The following is a 22,230-nucleotide window of genomic DNA, read 5'->3' on the forward strand; positions in this document are numbered from 1 at the left end:
ACAGAAGTCAATAGCAGCCCACAGTTGCATTAAATCTACTCATACTCAGTACACAGAATAAACACACTGAAGCTATTTCAACATTACTGTCCTCATGCATGAGAATCAGTCAGGGTTGGAAGGCGCTGAGGAGAGAATGCTCTCGAATGCCCTTGCTTTCAGTGTAGAAACTAACTTTCCAAGTGTTTAAAAAACAAAGTATATGGTGACTAATGGGTGGTTTTGACTACCTCAAAGTTGCCAAGCAGACTAAATCAGGTAATGTACATGAATACATTTTATCAGGGTTTTTTTGATTTTTTTTTTGACAGAGAGAGACACAGCGAGAGAGGGAACAGAAGCAGTGGGAGTGGGAGAGGGAGAAGCAAGCTCCCTGCAGAGCAGGGAGCCCAATTTGGGGCTCGATCCCAGGACCCTGGGATCATGGCCTGAGCCGAAGGCAGACGCTTAACGACTGAGCCACCCAGGCGCCCCATCAGGTTTTTTTTTAAATCTAATTTTATTTTATTACGTTCAGGTTTAATGATATTACCTGGATTTTGGAAACGAGTCTCAAAAACGGCCAGCTGTCATCATGCCGTACCAGTTCCACAACAAGTTGTTCAAAAGCAGACAATTCATGAACTCCTCCTTGTCGGCCTGAACTCCTTCGACTCAGGGTCATAGGAGAGGATTCTAAATAAATAAATAATTTTAGGTGATAACAAAGCAAAATATTTGATCACTACAAGCTAAATGGGTATAAAATATAGCCTAAATTCAAACAGAAAATTGATATTCGATATATAGTGAGATAAATTAACTTACATTCTGAAACACGAAAATCTGGACTAAATATTCACTCTTTCCTTTGTTTTAAAAAAGACTTTATTATTTATTTTTATGATTATTAATTTTTTAAAAAAAGTTTTTATTTAAGTAATCTCTACACCCAACATGGGGCTTGAACTCACGACCTCGAGATGAAGAGTTGCATGCTTTTCTGACGGAGCCAGCCCAGTACCCCTAAAGATTTTATTTTTAAGTAATCTTTATATCCAATGTGGGGCTCGAACTCACAACCCCAAGATCAAGAGTTGCATGCTCCACTGACTGAGTGAGCCAGGTGCCCCCACTATTTCCTTTCTGATCATAAAATTTCTAAATTAATTAAACATTCAGTGGGAACATGTTGTAAAAACACTGTAATATAAAAGAAAATTCTTAGAACACAAAGTTTATAGATTATTTTTTAGCCCATTTTATTAAAAATATTTTTTCAACTATAATAAAAAGCAAGCAAGCAATTCTCCAGAATTTCCTGAAACACATACTTGGGAAAGCAACCTCTTCAGATCTAGCAAGTAGGCCTCTTTATAAATTACCTTGCATAAGAGAAATGTAATGTTTAATAACGAAGTAAAAGATTATCTTAAAGATAATCTCCCTATTTATTTGAGGGAGGGAGAGGGAAGGAGGGAGAGAGAGAGTAAAAGAGAGCAAGTGGGGGGGGGGAGCAGAGGGAGAAGGACAAGCAGACTCCACGCTGAGCATGGAGCCTGAGGTGGGGCTTGATCCCACGACTCTGGGATCACAACCGGAGCCAAAATCAAGAGTCAGTCCCTCAACCGACTGAGTCACCCAGGCGCCCCTCTTATCTTAATTTCATATGGGGACTTCCTTAAAGCAAAATGCTTTCTCGTAAAACCTAAGGTGTATATAACAAAATCTAAAGTGCATGAATTAGTATAAAAGGGTAGCATAGTTCATATTATGAATTCAGGTGTTTAAATTCTCTACTTAAATGTAAATGCATACATTTCCCCTTTCGTTTGTCACTGGAACCAGGTTAGTAATTTTATAAATCAATCAAAATTTTTTTTCTTAGCAGAGTTTTTTAGAATACAAATGTTTTGGTATACTATGTTTCCAAACAGCCTGAAGAAGAGCAAAACTGATAGGTAAGGGGATAGGAAAAGCTAAATTAGATCTTGGTGCCAAGTTACCTGATACAACACCCTTCCACCACCCTGACAATCTAGTGACTGCATAAACAGACTGTCTTCCATTCTTTCACCAAATGAACTCCTTAATCCTGTCATGTATTTGAATAATGCAATACAACCTACCTATAGTTCTTCAAGGAACAGTATCATTTTTTATGTCTAATTTCATTTTCTGGAACTATTAAAGTTTTATTACTACTGACATTAAAAGAAAAAAAAGAATAGAATCAAAGAGATAAATAGATTATTATTTGGATAAAGATTACTATAAACAACAATTATCAGAATTAAAAAGATAGCCGATGATCACTCCCTAACAATATTACTCCCCCATTTCTCCCCTGACCCCAAATTCAGTATGTCAGATAGGAACCTTCCCAAATAACTGAAAGTAGCTTGTCTAGGTGATGATGAGTAGGTGTATTTTAAAGGAGAAAAGGGTAGAAGAGAATGAAATGTGTTATAATGGGTTCTACTGACACTACTGAAATATTGGCCAAATCTCCCCATTAGAAACAGGACGCTGCAAATTTCTCACAACTACCTTGCCCCTACTAGAAAAATACCCATAATTTACCTTATTCCCCAAATAGCTGCCCTTTCGATGAATATTATGCTTCAGGCCAGGTTGCTCCCTAATCACTTAAGTCTATTTTAGTCACAGCCTTTAAAAAATGATGCAAAATATCTCAACACTCAATCTTCCCAAATGATTCCATTTTCTTAGGTAAGAATAATTTAAATTAGACTTCTTCATACCTGTAGATTGTCTTTTCCTTCCTCTTCTCTTGGATTCACTATCTTGGAGAGAAAGTTTTGGAGTAACATTTAGAGATCTTGACTTCTCACTTGACTTTGTGGCAATGACTCTGAAGTTAGGGAAGTTGGGACTATTTTCTGGTGTATTATTAGCACTCTTCCTGCCTCTGCGTTTTCTACGAGGACTAAGTAGTTCCACAAATACATCTGCTTGCAGTGGGCTGTAACTCTGGCGAGTAGAACGACTGGCAATTCTTAAAGATTTAGTTTCTGTTGGAGGGGCAGACTTTATCTTTCTAAGGCTTCTACCAGTGGTTTTAGAGGAAACAGTTGTTTTGGGTGTACTCTGCTGACTCCTTGAAGTGTATCTTCCAGGATCTTGTCGTTGGCCACGACTTGAGAAAGAAGAGCTAAGTCTCCCTCTTGTTTTAATTGGCAATCTAACTTGCGGTCTTCCTCGTTTTGGTGGGCTGTAAATATTGTTAGAAAACATAATTATTGTACAGAGAAACGATGCACATAAGATAATTTCTATTCCCCTTGTTCTACTCTTCAGCCAGTGAGTTCTACATACATTTCTTTGGTGTCCTTATGCTACAGGAGACCATCACTCTTCATTACCACTGATGCTGAGGTAATCTACAGGCTTGGTCAAAGTAGGCCCTAAACCTGTGGTTCCTGAATACCATGCTAAGAATCTCTTTGCCACCTTCTGATTCTTACTGTAAAATATAAAACTAGGTTCAATCTTTTATCTTACTTTTATTCTTAGTAAATTCTACCCCCAACATGGGGCTAGAACTCACGACCCTGAGCTCAAGAGTTACATGCTCCACTGACTGAGCCAGCCAAGCACCCCTAGGTTCGATCTTTTAATTGCCTTTAAGTTGTAGACAAGGATGAAACAACCCCTTTAAGCCTCTTTTTATCCATCTCCCCATATACCTGGGCTTCCAGTCTACCTAAAGTATTTCCAAGAATTTTCCAAATTCTTTACCTTTTTTTTTTTTTAAAGATTTTATTTATTTATTTATAGAACAGAGAGAGACACAGTGAGAGGGGGAACACAAGCAGGGGGAGTAGGAGAGGGAGAAGTAGGCTTCCCGCTGAGCAGGGAGCCTGATGCGGGGCTCGATCCTAGGACCCTGGGATCATGACCTGAGCCGAAGACAGATGCTTAATGAATGCCCCAAATTCTTTATCATCTTTATGTTTAACATAAATACTGCCCTTACAATCTATAGGGAAGACGGCTCCTGCTAGTTGGAGCGAGTAAAAAAATAACTTGCTTACAATAGATGCGGTAGCTCTCTCTACTTATCCTCTGCAGACTGGCCTTTTTGTACCTTGTCAGTTCAAAGTTGCCCTTGCTTTACATCCACTTTCCTGATTCCACATGAATGGGGTTCAAATGTTAAAAAGGTGGGGAGGTCTTAGGGACAAATAAGGGGGAGAATACTCCAGTGCTGCCACAGCAGGAATAACCAGGCCCCCAACACATTCATTAGGCCTGGGCGACACAGCTTGCTAAGCTGCAGAATATCTGGTTATATGGTAGTATAGGAGTTGTTTCTGGATGCTAATGTGGAAGGAGTATAACAATACCATGTGCCTACTGGCTTCTCTCTCTCTCCATAGATGCCGAAATCACCAATATTTGAGTATAACTCCTTGAGAAAGCAAGAGGGGCACTGGGAAGCTGCATTCATTCATCTTTACCTCATCAATATCCTCATCAAGCAGCTTATTTGCTGCTTTAGGCATAAAATTAAGTAAAATCAAACCTGATGGGGGTCTGAATTGGTATTCCTGTCCAAACGTGAACTCGTATTTGATTTTATGATCTGGCTAAACTCACAAAGGTACTACACTCCCTCAGGAATAACTTCAAATGCTTAGAATACTAAAGCAAGGATAACTTTAGGCCACTATATTACACACCAGTTTTTAAAAAGTTATGGGACATTGGGGAGGGTATGTGCTATGGTGAGCACTATGAATTGTGTAGGACTGTTGAATCACAGACCTGTACACCTCTGAAACAAATAATACATTATATGTTAAAAAAAAAGAAGAAGATAGTAGGAAGGGAAAAATGAAGGGGGGAAATCAGAGGGGGAGACGAACCCTGAGAGACTATGGACTGTGAGAAACAAACTGAGGGTTCTAGAGGGGAGGGGGGTGGGAGGATGGGTTAGCCTGGTGATGGGTATTAAAGAGGGCACGTATTGAATGGAGTACTGGGTGTTATATGCAAACAATGAATCATGGAACACTACATCCAAAACTAATGATGTAATGTATGGTGATTAACATAACATAATAAAATAAAATTAAGAAAAAAAAAGTTATGGGCCCCAATCATTCCATTTGTATTTAAGTAGTCAAGAGACTGTCTAGTTATGACTCACAAACTCTCATTTTATTGCATATCAGGACTTACCTGACTTCTTCCTCTTCTTGAGAGTCATCTTCATCTTGTTCTATCTCATACTCCTCCTCCTCACTTTGACCCTCTTCATCATCATCATCAACTTCATCATCCTCACCTTCCATACTGTCTTCCATATCTTCATCACTTTCCAAGGATGGTCTCTGTCTAGAGGAGAGTCTCCTAGAACGTTGCTTTGGCCGACACTCTGGACAAAACCAATCTCCTTCAGGCACAGTCTTGACAAATCACAGAAATGATTAGTCATCTGTCACTCAAAACCTCAACCACTCAATTCTAATCTAAGAAGTAGAAGAGGGAAAAACTACCTTGAGCTTTGGTCGAACACAGTAGGTATGATGACCCCGATCACAGCCATCACAAAGTACCATGTTTTCAGCATCGCCCTTCTTTCGGCATATCTTGCAACGAGCATTCAGTATAGATTTAGACCATATCACGCTACGATCCAAGGTGGACAGATGAAGAAAGACTTGGGATAGACTAGCAGAAGCGAGGAGAGACTCTCTCCAACGGTCCAGGACTGTTTTGTAAGAACGCCCACTGTCACTGGCATCTTAAATGAAAATGTAAAGTGATTTAAGTTTCTAGGCAAACCTCAGATATCTCCTAGAACTATTTTCTTGGTATTTTAAACAGGTTAGATTTTAAAGTTCTTCTAAAACTCAATAAAAAGATCGTGTTGATATTAAAAACAAAACCTCATGTTCAAGAATATATTTGCTGAGCCACACCTTGTTTGTGACATAAGGAATTACTTAAATCCGTAGATCAAAAGCTTCGGGATTCCAATAGTTAAAAAGAGAAAAATAACTTAGGCAATATGTTCTCAAGCTAGTCTTTGTTATCAATTCTTGACCTGACTTAGAGAACTAGCTAAATATGATTACAAGTCAGTTACTATCCATTTGAATCAAGAATATTGTTTCCTCTTTTCAGATAAAAGATGGACTACTCTCTAAGTTAAACATCAATCATGTATGAGGTTTCTTTGGGGCTGATGAAAATTTTCTGAAATTAGATCGTGGTGAATGGCTATACAACCGTGAATATATTAAAACCCACTGAATTACACACTCTTTAAAAGGATGAATTTTATATATGTGAATATCTCAACACAGCTATTACTGAAAATATCAATTATGTAGAAATGCCAACTCTATTGTCTTCTATCTCTAAGAAAATATTTTTTAAATGAGGTAAATAAAAAATGCTAATACCCCACACTTCCCAAAAGAACTTTTAGCACCAATATTTACATAAGAACATTTGAAACTTTCTTTCATTAATAACATCATTCTTTTGTCTTCTGGACTAAAAAACTTATTAAGAGTCATTTGATTAGATGGCATTAACTAGCCAGTCTATCATTTTACATTGGCATGTGATTTCTCTCTTCAATTAATCTTCAATTATTGCTACCACTTTAGTTTTCCTGACATTATGGTTAATTATGAAAGGACTACCACATAATGTCAAAATTCTACAAGGTATATAAGACTCCATATATAGTTTGTTTCTATTATGACATATTTCCTACTATTATCCTCAAAAAAAAAGTCCTCTTGGGCAGTAGCATAATGGTTAAGGAATGTAGGCTCTGGAGTCAGTCTGCCTTGAGGTAAGTACTAGCTCCCCTAGGTGAGTGAGCTGGGTCAAGTTACTTAACTCCTCCTCTGTGCCTCAGGCTCCCCCCAACAGTAATATGTAGATAGCATCTACTTCTGAGGGCTGTTGGGAAGATTAAGTAAAGAAACGTAAAATGCCTGTCGTGGAGTAAATACTGTTACTGTTACCATTATTCCTGCATTATACTGTCGCTCCTACGTGCAACAATTTAGAAGATACGAAACAAGTCTATTCTAGGTCCCTACATTTAAGAGATTTTTTATATAGCTGGGAGAATGAAGATATACACAAGAATTGAAGTCATAAATGAGCAGACCTGCCAAACCCTAGTAAGTCTTGAGCTCCTGTTTGTTGGGCAGGATGAGAGAGACAGGATGTGAAATCTAGGGCTCATCCAATGTGCTGAATCCTTTCAGTTCTAGCTGAAAAGCTAGAACTCCAAAAGGCTATACCCTTAAGCATCAGGGTGGAAAAGGGTACCATGAAGAAAGAAAGTAGCCAGGAAATCTGCTTTTCTGGACCTTGAAGTTGGATGGAAAGGGAAAATAAATCTACCCTGAGAACATGTAACTACAAGCAATGCGTTGAATAGTTTAAAACCTGAAAACACCTAAGATTTTTTTTTTTAAGATTTTTATTTATTTATTTATTTGAGAGAGAGAATGAGAGAGACAGCATGAGAGGGGGGAGGGTCAGAGGGAGAAGCAGACTCCTTGATGAGCAGGGAGCCCGACGCGGGGCTCCATCCCAGGACCCTGAGATCATGACCTGAGCTGAAGGCAGACGCTTAACCGACTGAGCCACCCAGGTGCCCCAACACCTAAGATTTTTAAAGTGGTCCAGATTGGTACTGACCTCAGTTGAATGACAGAAACAAGTACAAATCTTTGCAAATTCTCTCTGAAGAAATTTCCATAGATGAAGTTGTGAGGAATGAGAGTTAATAGTCAAAACCCACGATCACATGTGGAAACAAAACATTAGAGGCAAGAGCCAGCAGAATCTGACCCATAAAGACCTGAGAGATTAGAATTAGACAGAGAATATAAAATAACTATTTTAAATGTTTTAAGAAATAAATGTCTCAAAATGTAAGTAACCAAGCAGTTTGAAAAAGCATTAAGAACCTCCAAAAATAATTGAGAGTAATAACTCAATGACAGCAGGAAAAAATGAATGGGTCAAATGGTTCTTCAGGTAAAGTTAAAGAGAAATATTAGCAAAGTAGGAAATAAATGCAATAATACAGTCCATTTGATTTATTTCCACCCTCTCATTTTGTGTTTTCTATTTACCATGGTTTTTTGATATAAGGCTTCATGAAAAGTTCTGGCCTGAGCAGGACCTCTAAGGAAGGAGGCAACAAAAACTGCTAGTTCAAAGATCTTGAAGAAATCTTTCTGGATAAATCAGAGGACATTCTTATTAGAAAAGGCAAGAAATAAGGCTGCATACAGGCCAATGTGGAAGAGTGGAAGGAAAAAACAAATTGTGCAGAGCCTTTGGAACCTTAAAAGTCAGTGTGAATGATTTTTTTTTGAAGATTTTATTTATTTATTTGAGAGAGAGAGAGTGAGAGAGAGCATGAGCGGGGAGAGGGTCAGATGGAGAAGCAGACTCCCCGCTGAGCAGGGAGCCCGATGCAGGACTCGATCCTGGGACTCCGGGATCATGACCTGAGCCAAAGGCAGTAGCTGAATCAACTGAGCCACCCAGGCGCCCAGTTTGAATGATTTTTAACTCAAAGGTTAGTGAAACATTATGGGTTTTGACCAAATCAGTGGTAGCTCAAGGTCCAATTTTTATCCCACCTTTTTTTTTTTTTAAGATTTTATTTTTTATTTGCTAGAGAGAGAGAGAGAGAGCGTGCACACGCGCCCAAGAGAGTGAACAAGAGCACAAGCAGGGGGAGCAGCAGGCAGAGGGAGAAGCAGGCTCCCTGCTGAGCAAGGAGCCTGATGCAGGACTCCATCCCAGGACCCTGGGATCATGACCTGAGCCGAAGGCAGCCGCTTAACTGACTGAGCCACCTAGGCATCCCTATCCCACCTACTTTTAAACGGATGTTCACATTTTCACATTTTTATATAGTACCTAAATAAGGATAAAAAACTGTATACTATTGATTCCATTTTTCTGTTAATTGTCTTGCTTCTTCTCCAGATTATAAAACTCTCAAGGGCAGAAATGTCTTATTTCTCTTTTATCTTCCATCATGCTAGCATAAATAAATTCCTCAAGAAATTAGAATTAGGATTTTACTACTATGAAATAATGGTAGTCATATGATTAAATGTTACACTGGGAGATTTCATATTGTTAACTGTCACTACATAGTAATCCATGTGACCACACTACGTAGGTTCTTCCTGGAGATAAAACAATACAGAAACTCCCACCCTATAACTCTCCCTATGCTAGTAAAAAAAAGAAAAAAAGAAAGTGGTAAATAAATACTATATGCAAAATAAGTAAACATACCTTCATCACTGTTCATCTTTTTCACTAATAACTTAAGTATACTAAGATTCACAATGTCAACTTTTTATATACCAATTTTTAAAAGTTTCATTAGCTGAGGTATGCAATGTAGAAGAAAAATGCTAGGAAGATGATATTGTTTTATAAGCTTGTCCCCCAACCTCATTCCTTTCCAAAAAAATTAAGTTCAAGGTTTTCTGTCAAAAGCTAAATATTCAAACTAGTACTCAGCAACACAGAAAGTAAAACCATAATTCTTCAAAAAGACAATATTCTTTAAAAAGTTAATTTACCATCTCTCACACTAGATTGATCCTCCTCTCTCTTTTTCTTGTCCTTTTTTTTTCTATCTCCCCTTTGATCTTTATTAATTTCTGTGTTACCTAATTTCAAATTGATAAAGTTAGTTTAAGGATTTTTTTCATAGCTTAAGGGTTTAACCATGAGCATGACTTTATAAATGATGAAATTACCAACCTAAACAAACAATTCTCACATATCTTACCTAAAATTATTCAAATATACTTCAAGTTAAAAAAAGCCTAGTTTTATTAATGTTATTAATTGGTAGAATAAAAGGGACATCCTAAGGAAGGTGGAATATAAGTAGAATTTTTATTTCTTACTTGCTTCCTCAAGAAACTGAAGTTAATCTCTGAAGCTAAACTGGGAAAATTCCTACAGTTAATTGCTATGTTAATTTGCTATGCTGAAATATAATCAAAAGAATGGAGAATTTTAATATATATTCTATCTCAAACATTCATAAAACAGAATCCCGTATCTCTCCCGGATTAAGGATGTTCTTGATTACGTTGCTCTAAATATTTATATTATCTTAAAACCCCAGAGGCACCTCTATCTCTTGTTGTCCCATTCAAAACAGATCCTCCAAAGGCTTAAACATAATATAAAAAGCTACAGACATCAATTATTCTATTAACTTTTTATGGGGCAACAATGGTAGATGATAATACCCATATTATAAATGATCAACATCTAAACTTTGGTCAACATTTACCACCAAAGTAAGTTGAACTTTTCTTATTTCACCTTTTTTTAAGACCTCAAATTGAAACTGTTCCTTTTATATCCCTTAGGATGAAATGAATGTTCCAACACTGCTGTATACAACCCTGCATAAAGAACACTATAGCTCTCAGCTCTCATATAACCTACTAGATGTAAGCTGTAACATCTCCCAGTGTTAACTTTTCCCTTTTGTTTAAATATTTAATAAGATGTAATGATGAAAATATGGACACCTAAACAATTTGATTTTTTTCCCTTGAATTTATAACTAACTAACTGATGGCAGTTTCAGAAATGGAAAAATCAGCAGAATTGCATTTTATCTCTTTTGGAATCACAGAATTAATGAGTAGTAGTGAAATATTTATAAAGGCTACATAATTTACAAATAACTTTTAATTGAAATTTTAATTTTAGTAATTGTAGATTCACATGTGGTTGTAAGAAATAATAGAGAGGGATCCCTTGTATATGTAACTCGATTTAGACAAAGAAAATATTTTTTTAGAAGATTTTATTTATTTGGGAGAGAGAGATAGTGACAGGGATAGAGAGAGCACGAGTCGGGAGGAGAGGGAGAAGCAGACTCCCTGCTGAGCAGGGAAACTGAGCCGGGGCTCAATCCCAGGACCCTGGGATCATGACCTGAGCCCAAGGCAGATAGACACTTAACCAACTGAGCCACCCAGGTGCCCCAAGACACAGAAAATATTAAGAAATATTGAAGACTGTGAAATAAGAGTGATATAGGAAATACAAACTAATATTTGTGTGAGCTATGACCATACATATTTATTTCTACAACTACTACTTTCTAATCTGAAAAGTGAGTCATTGAGCTCATGGTAGAATTATCAACTTATAAAATATGAATAGGCTTATTAGAACAATGAGATACTGGCCATAAACTCTTCAATTTCAAAATAGACAATTTACAAATATATTCACATTCTGATAGCACCATATATTTATGAAAACTTTGTTCTTACTACTCAAACAAGTAATATTCAAATAATTTAAAAAAGATTTTAGTCTATTCAAGTTGCTCTCAATAGGAGACCAAAAAGATATGGTTTTATTTATTTATTAAAGATTTTATTTATTCATTTATTTGACAGAGACACAGCGAGAGAGGGACCAAAAGCAGGGGGAGTGGGAGAGGGAGAAGCAGGCTTCCCCCCGACCCCGCATCGGGCTCGATCCCAGGACCCTGGGATCATGACCTGAGCCAAAGGCAGACGCTTAACGACTGAGCCACCCAAGTGCCCCTATTTATTTATTTTTAAAGATTTTTTTTTAATTTGAGAGGGAGAGAGAGCATGAGCAGGGGGAGGGGCAGAGGAAGAGGGAGAAGCAGACTCCCTGCTGAGTGGGGAGCCCAATGCAGGCTCGATCCCGGGACTCTGGGATCATGAGCTGAGCTGAAAGCAGACACTTAACTGACTGAGCCACCCAGGTGCCCCAAGATACGGTTTTGAAAACTGTTTCTCTTCTAGCACCCCACTACTGAGATACAAACTAACTTGATATGATGAATTATAAATTAATGTATCAGAAAGAGCACAGGAAAGTAGAGGCAGTTATGATATGAAAATTGATTTGGAACTTGAAACATATTTTCCTAAAGACAGTGATTATGTTCCTAGATTAGTCCCTAAAAACATATTAACTTCATAAATTGCTAAAACACAATCCAGACAGTATTACTTCTATCATCCTACCATAAATTATAGAGCATTTCCTCATTTATGTACCCTTTAAAACTTGGTATTTCTTACTTAGTGCTTCTTATACAGTGCTCAGGTTAGTGATCCAATTATTATTATTGTGAGCAGGGAGCCTGAAGTGGGGCTCGATTCCACGGCCCTGAGATTATGACCTGAGCTGAAATAAAGTCGGCCACTCAACCAACTGAGCCACCCAGGCGCCCCAGTGTCACACATTATTAAACCATACCCCTAATGGTGGACATTTAAGTAGCTTCTTTGGGGTTCTGTTTTAGATAACAAATATTTATATACAAACAAATATTTATATACAATTTTTGATTATGTAGGATCTGGCTAGTCACATGTTTTGGTAATCTTTCTTTTGATGAAACACAAAAGAAAAGATTGACAGAAATAGTCAAAAAGACAGTCATTAAAGATGAGTTTTTATTTTTTTGTGTTTTTTTTTTTTTTTTAAAGATTTTATTCATTTATTTGAGAGAGAATGAGATAGAGCATGAGAGGGGGGAGGGTCAGAGGGAGAAGCAGACTCCCCGCCGAGCAGGGAGCCCGATGCGGGACTCGATCCCGGGACTCCAGGATCATGACCTGAGCCGAAGGCAGTCGCTTAACCAACTGAGCCACCCAGGCGCCCTAAAGATGAGTTTTTAGAGTAAAAAGTACTTAAGTACTATTTTTAAAAATCTCACCTGAAAGAACCCATGTTTTGAAATGAAAATACCATCTCAAGTTTTTCAAATTTGCCAATTTTACTGTGTCAGCCCATATATTTCTACTAAAGGGCAATTTCAGAATCATTTAAAATATAACTAATATTTGGAAGTAAAAACCGGTACTTACCGAGTGGAGCTTTGAGAAAACGCCGCTCAATGCCCTGCTCTATCTGAAAAAGCGCCGTTGCCAGATAATGAACCACATTGCTCACTGACTGGGGGGTACTTGCATTAGTTGAGACAGTACTTGCAGTTTCTGTTTTTATGCCCAAAAGTCTACAATGAAAACATGGAAGAGTTTATGGTACTTAAAAACTCGAGTCCATTCCCCCAAATACTTACTTACACCTGTGTAAGAAACAGTTCCCCCCAATCTCACAGGGGATCACATAAGCCAGTATGAAAGGGAGATAAATACATGAATCGAGAGCTAAACTAAATACCAAGTCATTTAAGGAGGTCAGAAAGGCAAATAGTTGGAGGGAAGGTAGATGAGACAAGGCTTAGGGGAAAGGTTTTAGGTAGATGACCCAGTGATGGGCCTTAATGATAAGTATCCCAGGCAGCTTACCTCTCTCTCTTTTTCTCTTGCTTCAACTTTTACTGGCTAGGACACTGATAGCTACCTCCTAAGTAGTTTCTTAGCCTCCAGTCTTATTCCCTTTGCAATAAATCTCCGTATTGCAGCTAAAATGATCATTTAAATGTACAAACCTATTTGCTCAAAGCCTTCAGTACTATGTCTTCCTTCCCAGTATCGTATCTCCTTTCCTTCTAGATAATAAACTCCTTAAGGGAAGTTACCCAAAAATAACTCTGAAAGTCAAAGTATCTATCTATAGATATACAGATGTAGGTTCTGATTAATAATTCAAATAATATTTAAGCCTACCACAATTTACTAAGTTTTCCTACAGAAAAGAAAAATGGGTAGTATATAAAGTTACTTTAAAACCTTAAGTTCAAAGACTTTTTTTTTTAAACTTGAGAAATTATCATTACCCTAACTAGCTGTCTTTTGGCTGCATTAGCACAAAGTAGAGTAAAAGAGGGCCTGAGGTTGAGGAAAATGATCATTTCAGTGGTTACAAGTATTAAAAGTCCTCATGATAAGATTTTAAAACAGTTTTTTAAAGAAAAAGAAACATTTACTAAAAAGAACCATACAGTTGAAGTGGCAAGGAAAAGTGACAGTTACTTTAGAAAAATCCTTTTTGTACCTGTCTTTTACTATGACCTTTGCTTGCTCATCAATTTCCATCTCTTCTACATCTTCATTCACAGTCTTAATGATCCCATTTTCCTTGTTTTCCTCACTTAACAGCTCATACCGTCCACTCTCTAATGCTGATCTCCAGATGTGCCGATCTGTAACCTGTAACAAAACCCAAATTTACCAACGTGGAAAAATGGCATATGTTGTTCCTAAGAAGAATGAGATTCAATGTACATATGAAAAATTCATGAATATTCTATAACAGATTGTGAATCAAAAAGGGATCTAAAAATAAGGTTACTAAGTGGCCAAAATGAAATTCGTATCATTCATAGATGGAAGCTTTAGTACCTCACTCTCTATATAGGGAAATCATAAGCAATTCTAAGATTGGTCACCTGATAGTAGCAAAAAAGTGACAGATGATAGCAAAGGAATGAACAGAACACACATATCAAGCATGAATTACTTACAGATTTTAAAAAGGTAACAAAGAAACCAATAAACAAACCAGACTCAGCAGAGCAGGCAGGAGCTAGTCAAGGAAGAAGAGAATATCCTTACACATTTTAACATCTCAGATGAAAATACCATAAAACAGATATTTAAAAATTACTAAAAATTAGTATTAAAAAGGTCAATTATGTTCATTAAATTCTGTTTAAGAAAGCAGATAGCCATATAGTATATTTAAGAAAGATCTCTATCCATATATAAATATTTTGATACAGGGGAACAAACTTAGTTTTCATAAAAAATATATCACTCCCATGTATTTACTCAAAACACACATGCCTTGCCTATACCAAATAAATTAACAAATATGACCAAAACTTTGGTGATTAGGTAAACTAAAAATGGGAAGAGGTACAAACCTTGATTGCCCCTAATGTTCCCTGGTAGATTCTGTCTTCAATATCCAAAAGAAAATCTCTCAGCCTCAATTCAAGCTGTCTTTCTGCAGACATCTGAGCTGAATCACATGCAGTGGAAGATCTTCCCCGACTATATGTAGGTTTGCTATCAGTTTGAGGTTTGTCTGAAATAGTTATCAATACCTTTATTATGATTTTCTTACTAAAAAATATAATTTCCCCAATGTGATGGTTATGATTGTGAGATAACAAACAAAAACACTTAGTAAATCCTCAAGTGCAAAAAACAAGGGGGTGGAAATGTTTGCACATCAGGTATCTGATAAGGACCTTGTGTCTAGAATATTTGAAGAACTCTTACAACTCAATAAAAAGACATTCCAATAAGAAGAATGGTCAATGAATGGATATGAATAGACTTTTCTTTAAGACATACACATGGCCAGTAAGACCATGAGAAGTCGCTCAACACTACTAGTCATTAGGGAAATTCACATCAAAACCACAATAAAGTACCACTTCATACCTCTACAATGGCTAGAATCTAAAAGTCAGACAATAAGTGTTGCCAAGGACGTGGAAAAATTTTAACCCTCATACACTATTGGCAGGAATACAGAATGGTGCAGCTGCTTTGGAAAACAGTATGGCAGTTCCTCAAATGATTACACAGAATTATCATATGACCCAATAATTTCACTCTTAGGTATACACACAAGAGAAATGAAGACTTATGTTGAGACAAAAACCTGTACGCAAATGTTTACAGCAGCATTGTTCATAATGCCAAAATATGGAAACAACAGAAACACCCATCAACTAACATATGATTAAATAAAATGTGTTATATATCTATATAATGGAACATTATTTGGTTATAAAAAGGTATGAAGTACTGATATGTGCTATAACTTGGATGCACCTTGAAAACATTATGCTAAGTGAAAGCCAGTCACAAAAGACCATATAGTATATGATCACATTCATATAGAATGTTCAGACAAAGAAATTTAGAGAGACAGAAAACAAATTTGGGGTTTCTTTTTGAGGTGATAAAAATGTTCTAAAATTGACAGTGTGATGGCTGCACATCTATGAATATAATGAAAACCACTTAATTGTACACTTCAAACGAGTGAATTGTATGGTGTATGAACTAAATCTCAATAAAGCTGTTAAATAAAGAATTGTGATCTACAGTTTTTAATCCTTAAGTACTTTAATCCTGAAGTAGTCATGACAATATGCCGCTAAATTTAAGAGTTCTTTACCTAGAGAATCTTTAGTAATAATGAAAACTTAAACCCCAAAACGCCTTACTGCTTTCTCTTATCTGTTATCAATGAACCAGCCATCATATAGGAGATGTGGCTACCTGATCTGCCCTTGCAGCCAATCTCCAAAGAAGTGATCACTAAGGGAACCTGTCCCTGGACCCTAACCTCTAGTGACTGAACTCTCACTATCATGTCGAATGTCTAAAACTAATGTTAACCTTAGTGCCTTGGGTATTGAGTCTACTGATCGGGGAATGAGAGCAGGAAGAGTATGGATCTTCGCACATTGCATTCCTCATAATCCAAATGGAACCCAGTGAAATCCTAGAGAGAAACTTGTTTCTCTAACTGGTAAACATTCTCTAACTTGCAAACTGAGAACACCGTCCAAATGAAAGAGAAGGTGTTTTAAATATAGTTTTAAAAGTTTGACAAATGTTTAAACCTGAACCAGAGATTATGGGGAGAGCAAAAGAAAAGAAACAGTTTTCAATGAAAATTTACCTGAAAAATGAAATTTCTCTTCAGAAAAATGGGCTAGCTGTGCACATATTCTGCTCTTCTCTTGCAACAAAGTTTCTTTTAAGGCACTTTCTCTGTGTCCTCTAGAATTAAGAGCTTCGATCAGCTGGTCTAGCTGTTCACAAGAACTGTAAAAGCACCACCGATTTGGCTTATGCACTGGTTTTGGCAGCTGCAGGGAATCATCACATGGACCTTGGTCAATGTTGGAGGTAGATTCAGACGTCAAAGACTCTCCAGTTTTAGTGGATACCTGAGGATCTTGAGACTGTACACTATTCTGAAATGATGAAGGTCTAGGCAACAGCATGTCTTCAGTAAGACCGGAATAATCCTCTTCAATAAATAATCCAGGAATAGAAGGGAAAATCCAATATCGCCTATACATGCGGTCTCGGCCCAAGGGAAAGATATTGGTACATGCTATGGCACTTTGGATTTTTTCTAAGAGCTCTTTCTCTTTCTGTTGATGTTCCTGTTTTAAAGCTTCTTCCTCATCAGCAGTAAGAGGCTCTCTTGTTACACAGTTGACCTCTTCTCGTCTTGTAAATTCTTTAAATCCATTTTGTTCCCTTTTCCCTATAGTTTAAACATTTGATCATCACCATCATATTTTAAATTTTCATCAGAAAAATATCCAAAAATATCCCAAGTTACTATGTCTTACGTACCAAACTGAATGCCCCCCAAATTCATAGGTTGAAATCCTAAACCCCAGTGTGACATACTTGGAGACAGGGCCCTTAAGGAAGTAATTAAGGTTAAATGAGCTCAAAGAGTGGGACCCTAATTCAGGACCGGTGTCCTTTTAAGAAGAGTAAAGAGACCAGGGTGCTCACTCTCTTCACCTGTGGGCACAGAGGAAAGGCTGTGTGAGGACACAGCGAGAAGGTGCTACAGCAAGCTGAGGCCTCACCAGAAATCAACCCTGCTGGTACCTTGATCTTGGACTTCCAGCCTCCAGAACTGCGAGAAAACATTTCTGTTGTTTAAGCCCCCCAGTCTGCGGTATTTTTTTATGGCAGCCTGAATAGACTAATACACTACGCTGGTAAGAAACTGGTACACTTAAATACAAGGGACACACAAAAAACTGCAATCTCTATTGCAGAGTGAGGCAGAATCTGTCCTTCTGCAACATATGTTCAGTCCAGAGGCAGGAGTCAGCAAACTAACTTTTATAAAGGGCTAGCTAGTAAATATTTTTAGGCTTTGGGGGCCATATGGTTTCTGTCACAGCTGCTCAACTGGGCCACTCTAGCATGAAGGCAGCCATAGACAATATGTAAATGAACAAGCATGGCTGGGTTCAATTAAAACTATGGTCACTGAAATCTGAATTTCATATAATTTTCATATTACAAAATATCATTCTTTTTCCCCCAACTATTTAAAAACGTAAAAATGTAAAAACCAGTTTAACTGGATTATATAAAAACAGGCAGGGCAGATTTGGCCAATGGGTTATAGTTTACTGACCACTGATTTAAGGTAACAGAACCCCTAATGCTTAGTTGGGTACCTAGCAATTCAAAAGAAGGACATTTCCCAGCAGGAAATGTTTCCCCAGGAGGTATGGCTACATGAGAAACTTCTGATCAAAGAGATGGGAGTAGAAGCATTATATGTAACGTCTGGGTTGTACCCCTTTCTATTTTCCTTCTTTCAACTAGCCAGAATGGAGCCATGGGGATAAATCATTTTGGAACATGAGGATGGCAGCAAAACCCTAAGGATGGCAGCACAAACAAGACAGAAAGGGCCTGGATTCCTGGTGCCCTGCCTGGCCTTTTATGATGTGTTGAAGAATTAAACTTGTCCCGTTTCAAACACTGTCAGATTGCTTAGATGGCTGAGGAGTTATTTCTTCTATTTCTTCCTCTTGAAAGGGTCTATAGAAGATTAGAATTATCTGCTGCTTTAAAATTTGGGAAAATTCACCTATAAAGTTGTCTAGAACTAAAGTTTTCTTTGTAGGAAGAATTTTTTTTTTTTTTTTAATTCAGAGAGAGAGAGAGAATGGGGGAGCAGAGCAGGGAAGGGGCAGAGGGAGAGGGAGAGAATCTTAAACAGGCTCCACGCCCAGCGTAGAGCCCAACACAGGGCTCGATCTCATGACCCTGAGATCATGACCTGAGCCAAAACCAAGAGTTGGACACTTAGCTGACTGAGCCACCCAGGCGCCCTTGTAGAAAGACTTTTAACACTGACTCAAGATCTAATGGTTTAGAACCGTTCACATTTTAAATTTTCTCATGAATCCATTTTTATAATGTGCATTTTTCTAGGATTTTGTTTATTTTTGCCTCCACTTTCAAAGTAATTGCCATAAAACTGTATATGCTATCCCCTTATCTTTAAATTTCTACTTTATCTGTAGTTATGTTGCTTTCCTTTTGAGTCTTAACCTTATTGTGACTCCCCTCCCCCTGCCTACAAATCAATTTCAAGAAAGGTTTGTCTAGTTTGTACCTTTTTCAAGGAATAAAGTTTTGGCTTTGTTGTCCTCTTCTATTACTTTCTATTAATTTCCGCTTGTATCTATTGTTTCCTTTTATCTGGAGGGATTATTCTGTTTTCTACCTCTAACTTCTTAAATGAATGCCTAGCTCAATTTGCTTTTCTTCTTTCCTAATATGTATTAAAACTAGAAATTTTCCTCTGAGTTGAGGGACTGTATCCAACAAGTGTTAATGTATACTATGATTAGTTTTTTTGTCAGTATAGTTTTAAATATTTTCTCGTTTCCATTTATGGTTTCTACTTTGACCTACTACTTAGAAGAAGTGTGTCTTAAAACTCTAATCAAATGAGGTCTTTTGGTTTGGATTTCTAAATCAATTGCATTATAATCAGAAAATGTAGCCTCCAAAATACAGAAATACAGAAAATTTTCTGTCTACTTATAATAACTATTTAGCAAATAATGTAGGAAAAAAAAGATACTATCGAAATTACAGGCACAGAATAAAGTTGAAAATCTCCTTCAATAGTTGTCAAATGAAGATGGTTAAAGATCTTCAGAAGTAATTTGTATCAATAACTTTCAAAAAATATATTCCCTTTGATCCAGCAACTCATTATTCTAAGGTAGTTGATTTCCATTTTCAGCCATATGGTCCCAATTATAAGCATTACTGACCTTTGTATTTCTTGCATCTAAAAGGCATTTAATGCATGTTGAGTATGCTATACAGTAAAAATTTCTATTTGGCCTAATATAAAATAGTAAATACAAAAACTCAACGAAACTTCCCAATCAAAAGTTGAAATTATGAGAAACTGACCTATAAAAATATGAATATTGTTGCTTCTCCCTCAAGTATAACTGACACGAGAATAAAGACTGAATGTAACTTCTAACAGCATTTTTTAACAAAATGGTCACCATTTAAAAAACTTATCGCAGCTACGAGTTAGGTATTTAAGAAACAAACACACTGGGTGCCTGGGTGGCTCAGTTGGTTGGGCAACTGCCTTCGGCTCAGGTCATGATCCTCGAGTCCCAGGATCGAGTCCCGCATCGGGCTCCCTGCTCGGCGGGGAGTCTGCTTCTCCCTCTGACCCCCCCGCCATGCTCTCTCTCTCTCATTCTCTCTCTCACATAAATAAATAAAATCTTAAAAAAAATAAAAGTAAAAAACAAACACACCTTGGAATCACAAATGAAGTAACCTAATATATATTTCAGGATAGCTGAATTATAAAGTGCCTTATTAATTAAAAACAAGCAGGCATGCCCTTAAGAAATTTCTGTATTACCCCTTCTGCCTCTTTTATGTGATCCTGGGTCATCTTCATCTTCAGTGACTGTATCTTGATCAAGTTCCTTTTGCTCTGTTTCTTTGCTCTCAGTGCTAGTATCAAAATCTTCTCTTTCTTCCTCCCTTCAGGAAAAAAACAAAGATTACTTTCATTAATGAATATATAATTCCATCCATGAGATATTTATTGCCTGCCTATGAAGTGCTAGCCATTACGTTTAGGAAGTAGTGGACAAGATGACAGAGAGCTTATATTGTCACAGAGAAAACAGGCAATAACACAATTATAAAATTAAAGTATGTAATAACTTAAAAAATTAGAAGTTCAAGTTGCTATGAAAGCATGTCAAGAAGAACCAAATCTAGTCTCAAGGATCAAGAAAACCTTGCTTGAAGGAGTGACATTTAAACTGTGAGACTGGGGAGACTGGGGAGGGGTAAGGTGGCAGGTGAGAAGAAATCTCCTTTCTAGCAGAGGGGGTAACATGTGCAAAGGCTCTGAGCTGAAGAGAAAAGGAAGGAGCTTATCATTTTGAGAAAAATATAAAACAAAAAGAAGTAACCCAAGATATGGATGAGAAAAAGGCAGGGTTAGATCATACTAGGGCTTTGTAGGGCGTTATTCAAAAAGCAATGGGAAAAAATAGAAGAGTTTAGAAAAGGGAAATGATAGGATTAGAAAGCACTTTGGTTGCTATGTGGAAAATGATCTGGGAGAGAAAGTAGATGAGGGGAGACAAGAGGCCACTATAATAGTCCAGGTAGCTGGCTGGGAGGTGATGGTTGGCTCAGAGTAGAAAGTAAACAAATAGTTGAGGAGAGTAGGTGAATTTCAGATATAGTAAGTAGGCTGAATGAACACAAGATGGATATTTTATCTAATTCATTATACTGTCCAAATTAACCTTGAAATAAGTTCCACCATTTATGTTCTTTATCCAAACAGAGGTTTGCAAACTCAAATGTGTTTAGGAGCCGGAGAGATAATTTATGAGTGAGGTTAGATGAGGATAAAAAAAATATGAAATGGGAGAATCTATAACATGCTTATTTTTCCTTTTTTCAAAATTAAGAGATCACAAGGAAAAAATCTGTAACTGTAGGAGGTAATGAATAGCAACTAAACTTACTGTAATTATTTCATAACATATGCATATATCAAATCATTATGTTGTATACCCTAAACGATTAATACAGTGTTAGAAGTCAATTATATTTCAATAGAACTGGAAAAGATTTATAAGGTGTAAAAAGAAAATTGAGCTATAACTCACATATCCTAAAATCACCATTTTAAAGTGTACAAATTCAGTGGTTTTTAGTATATTCACAAGGTTGTGCAGTCATTACCCCTATCTAATTCCAGAACAGTTTCATCATCCCAAAAGAAAAACCCCGTAGCCATTAGTAAGTCACTTTCCATTTCCTTTTCCCCACTGCCCTGTTAACCACTTATCTACTTTTTGCTGTGGATTTGCCCATTTGGGACTTTTTATATAAATGGAATCATACAATACATGGTCTTTTGTGACTGGCTTCTTTTACTCAGCATAATAATGTTTTCAAAGTTTATCCACATTGTAGCATGTTTCAGAATTCTATTCCTTTTTATTGCTGAACAACATTGTGTTGTATGGATATACCACCAAAGAAATACATCGTTTTGTTTCTCCATTCATCAACTGATGGACATTTGGGTTATTATCTTTTTTTTTTTTTTTTGGCTATTAAGAATAATGATGCTATGAACTTTTGTATATACATTTTTGGGTGAACATATGCTCTTTTTTTTTTT

At 37.0% G+C, this 22,230-nt stretch overlaps 1 protein-coding gene across 3 annotated transcripts in view; it reads right to left on the bottom strand.

The window, feature by feature from the left end:
- BAZ1A (bromodomain adjacent to zinc finger domain 1A) overlaps positions 1-22,230 on the bottom strand; it is a 92,285-nt gene that overhangs the window by 2,806 nt on the left and 67,249 nt on the right. For all 3 annotated transcript variants that reach the window (XM_064570942.1, XM_045900699.3, XM_064570941.1), the window contains 9 exons: positions 20,434-20,558; positions 16,654-17,250; positions 14,873-15,036; positions 14,002-14,156; positions 12,909-13,057; positions 5,505-5,752; positions 5,188-5,414; positions 2,745-3,214; positions 533-675 (listed from right to left, as the gene is read on the bottom strand). In XM_064570942.1, the coding sequence (XP_064427012.1) occupies positions 533-675; positions 2,745-3,214; positions 5,188-5,414; positions 5,505-5,752; positions 12,909-13,057; positions 14,002-14,156; positions 14,873-15,036; positions 16,654-17,250; positions 20,434-20,558 (2,278 nt within the window). The remainder of the gene's footprint in view (positions 1-532; positions 676-2,744; positions 3,215-5,187; positions 5,415-5,504; positions 5,753-12,908; positions 13,058-14,001; positions 14,157-14,872; positions 15,037-16,653; positions 17,251-20,433; positions 20,559-22,230) is intronic.

This window comes from Mirounga angustirostris, unplaced genomic scaffold (assembly GCF_029215605.1).
Source record: "Mirounga angustirostris isolate CCGP_5_RB_7025 unplaced genomic scaffold, mMirAng1.0.hap1 SCAF_9, whole genome shotgun sequence".
Taxonomy (NCBI): domain Eukaryota; kingdom Metazoa; phylum Chordata; class Mammalia; order Carnivora; family Phocidae; genus Mirounga; species Mirounga angustirostris.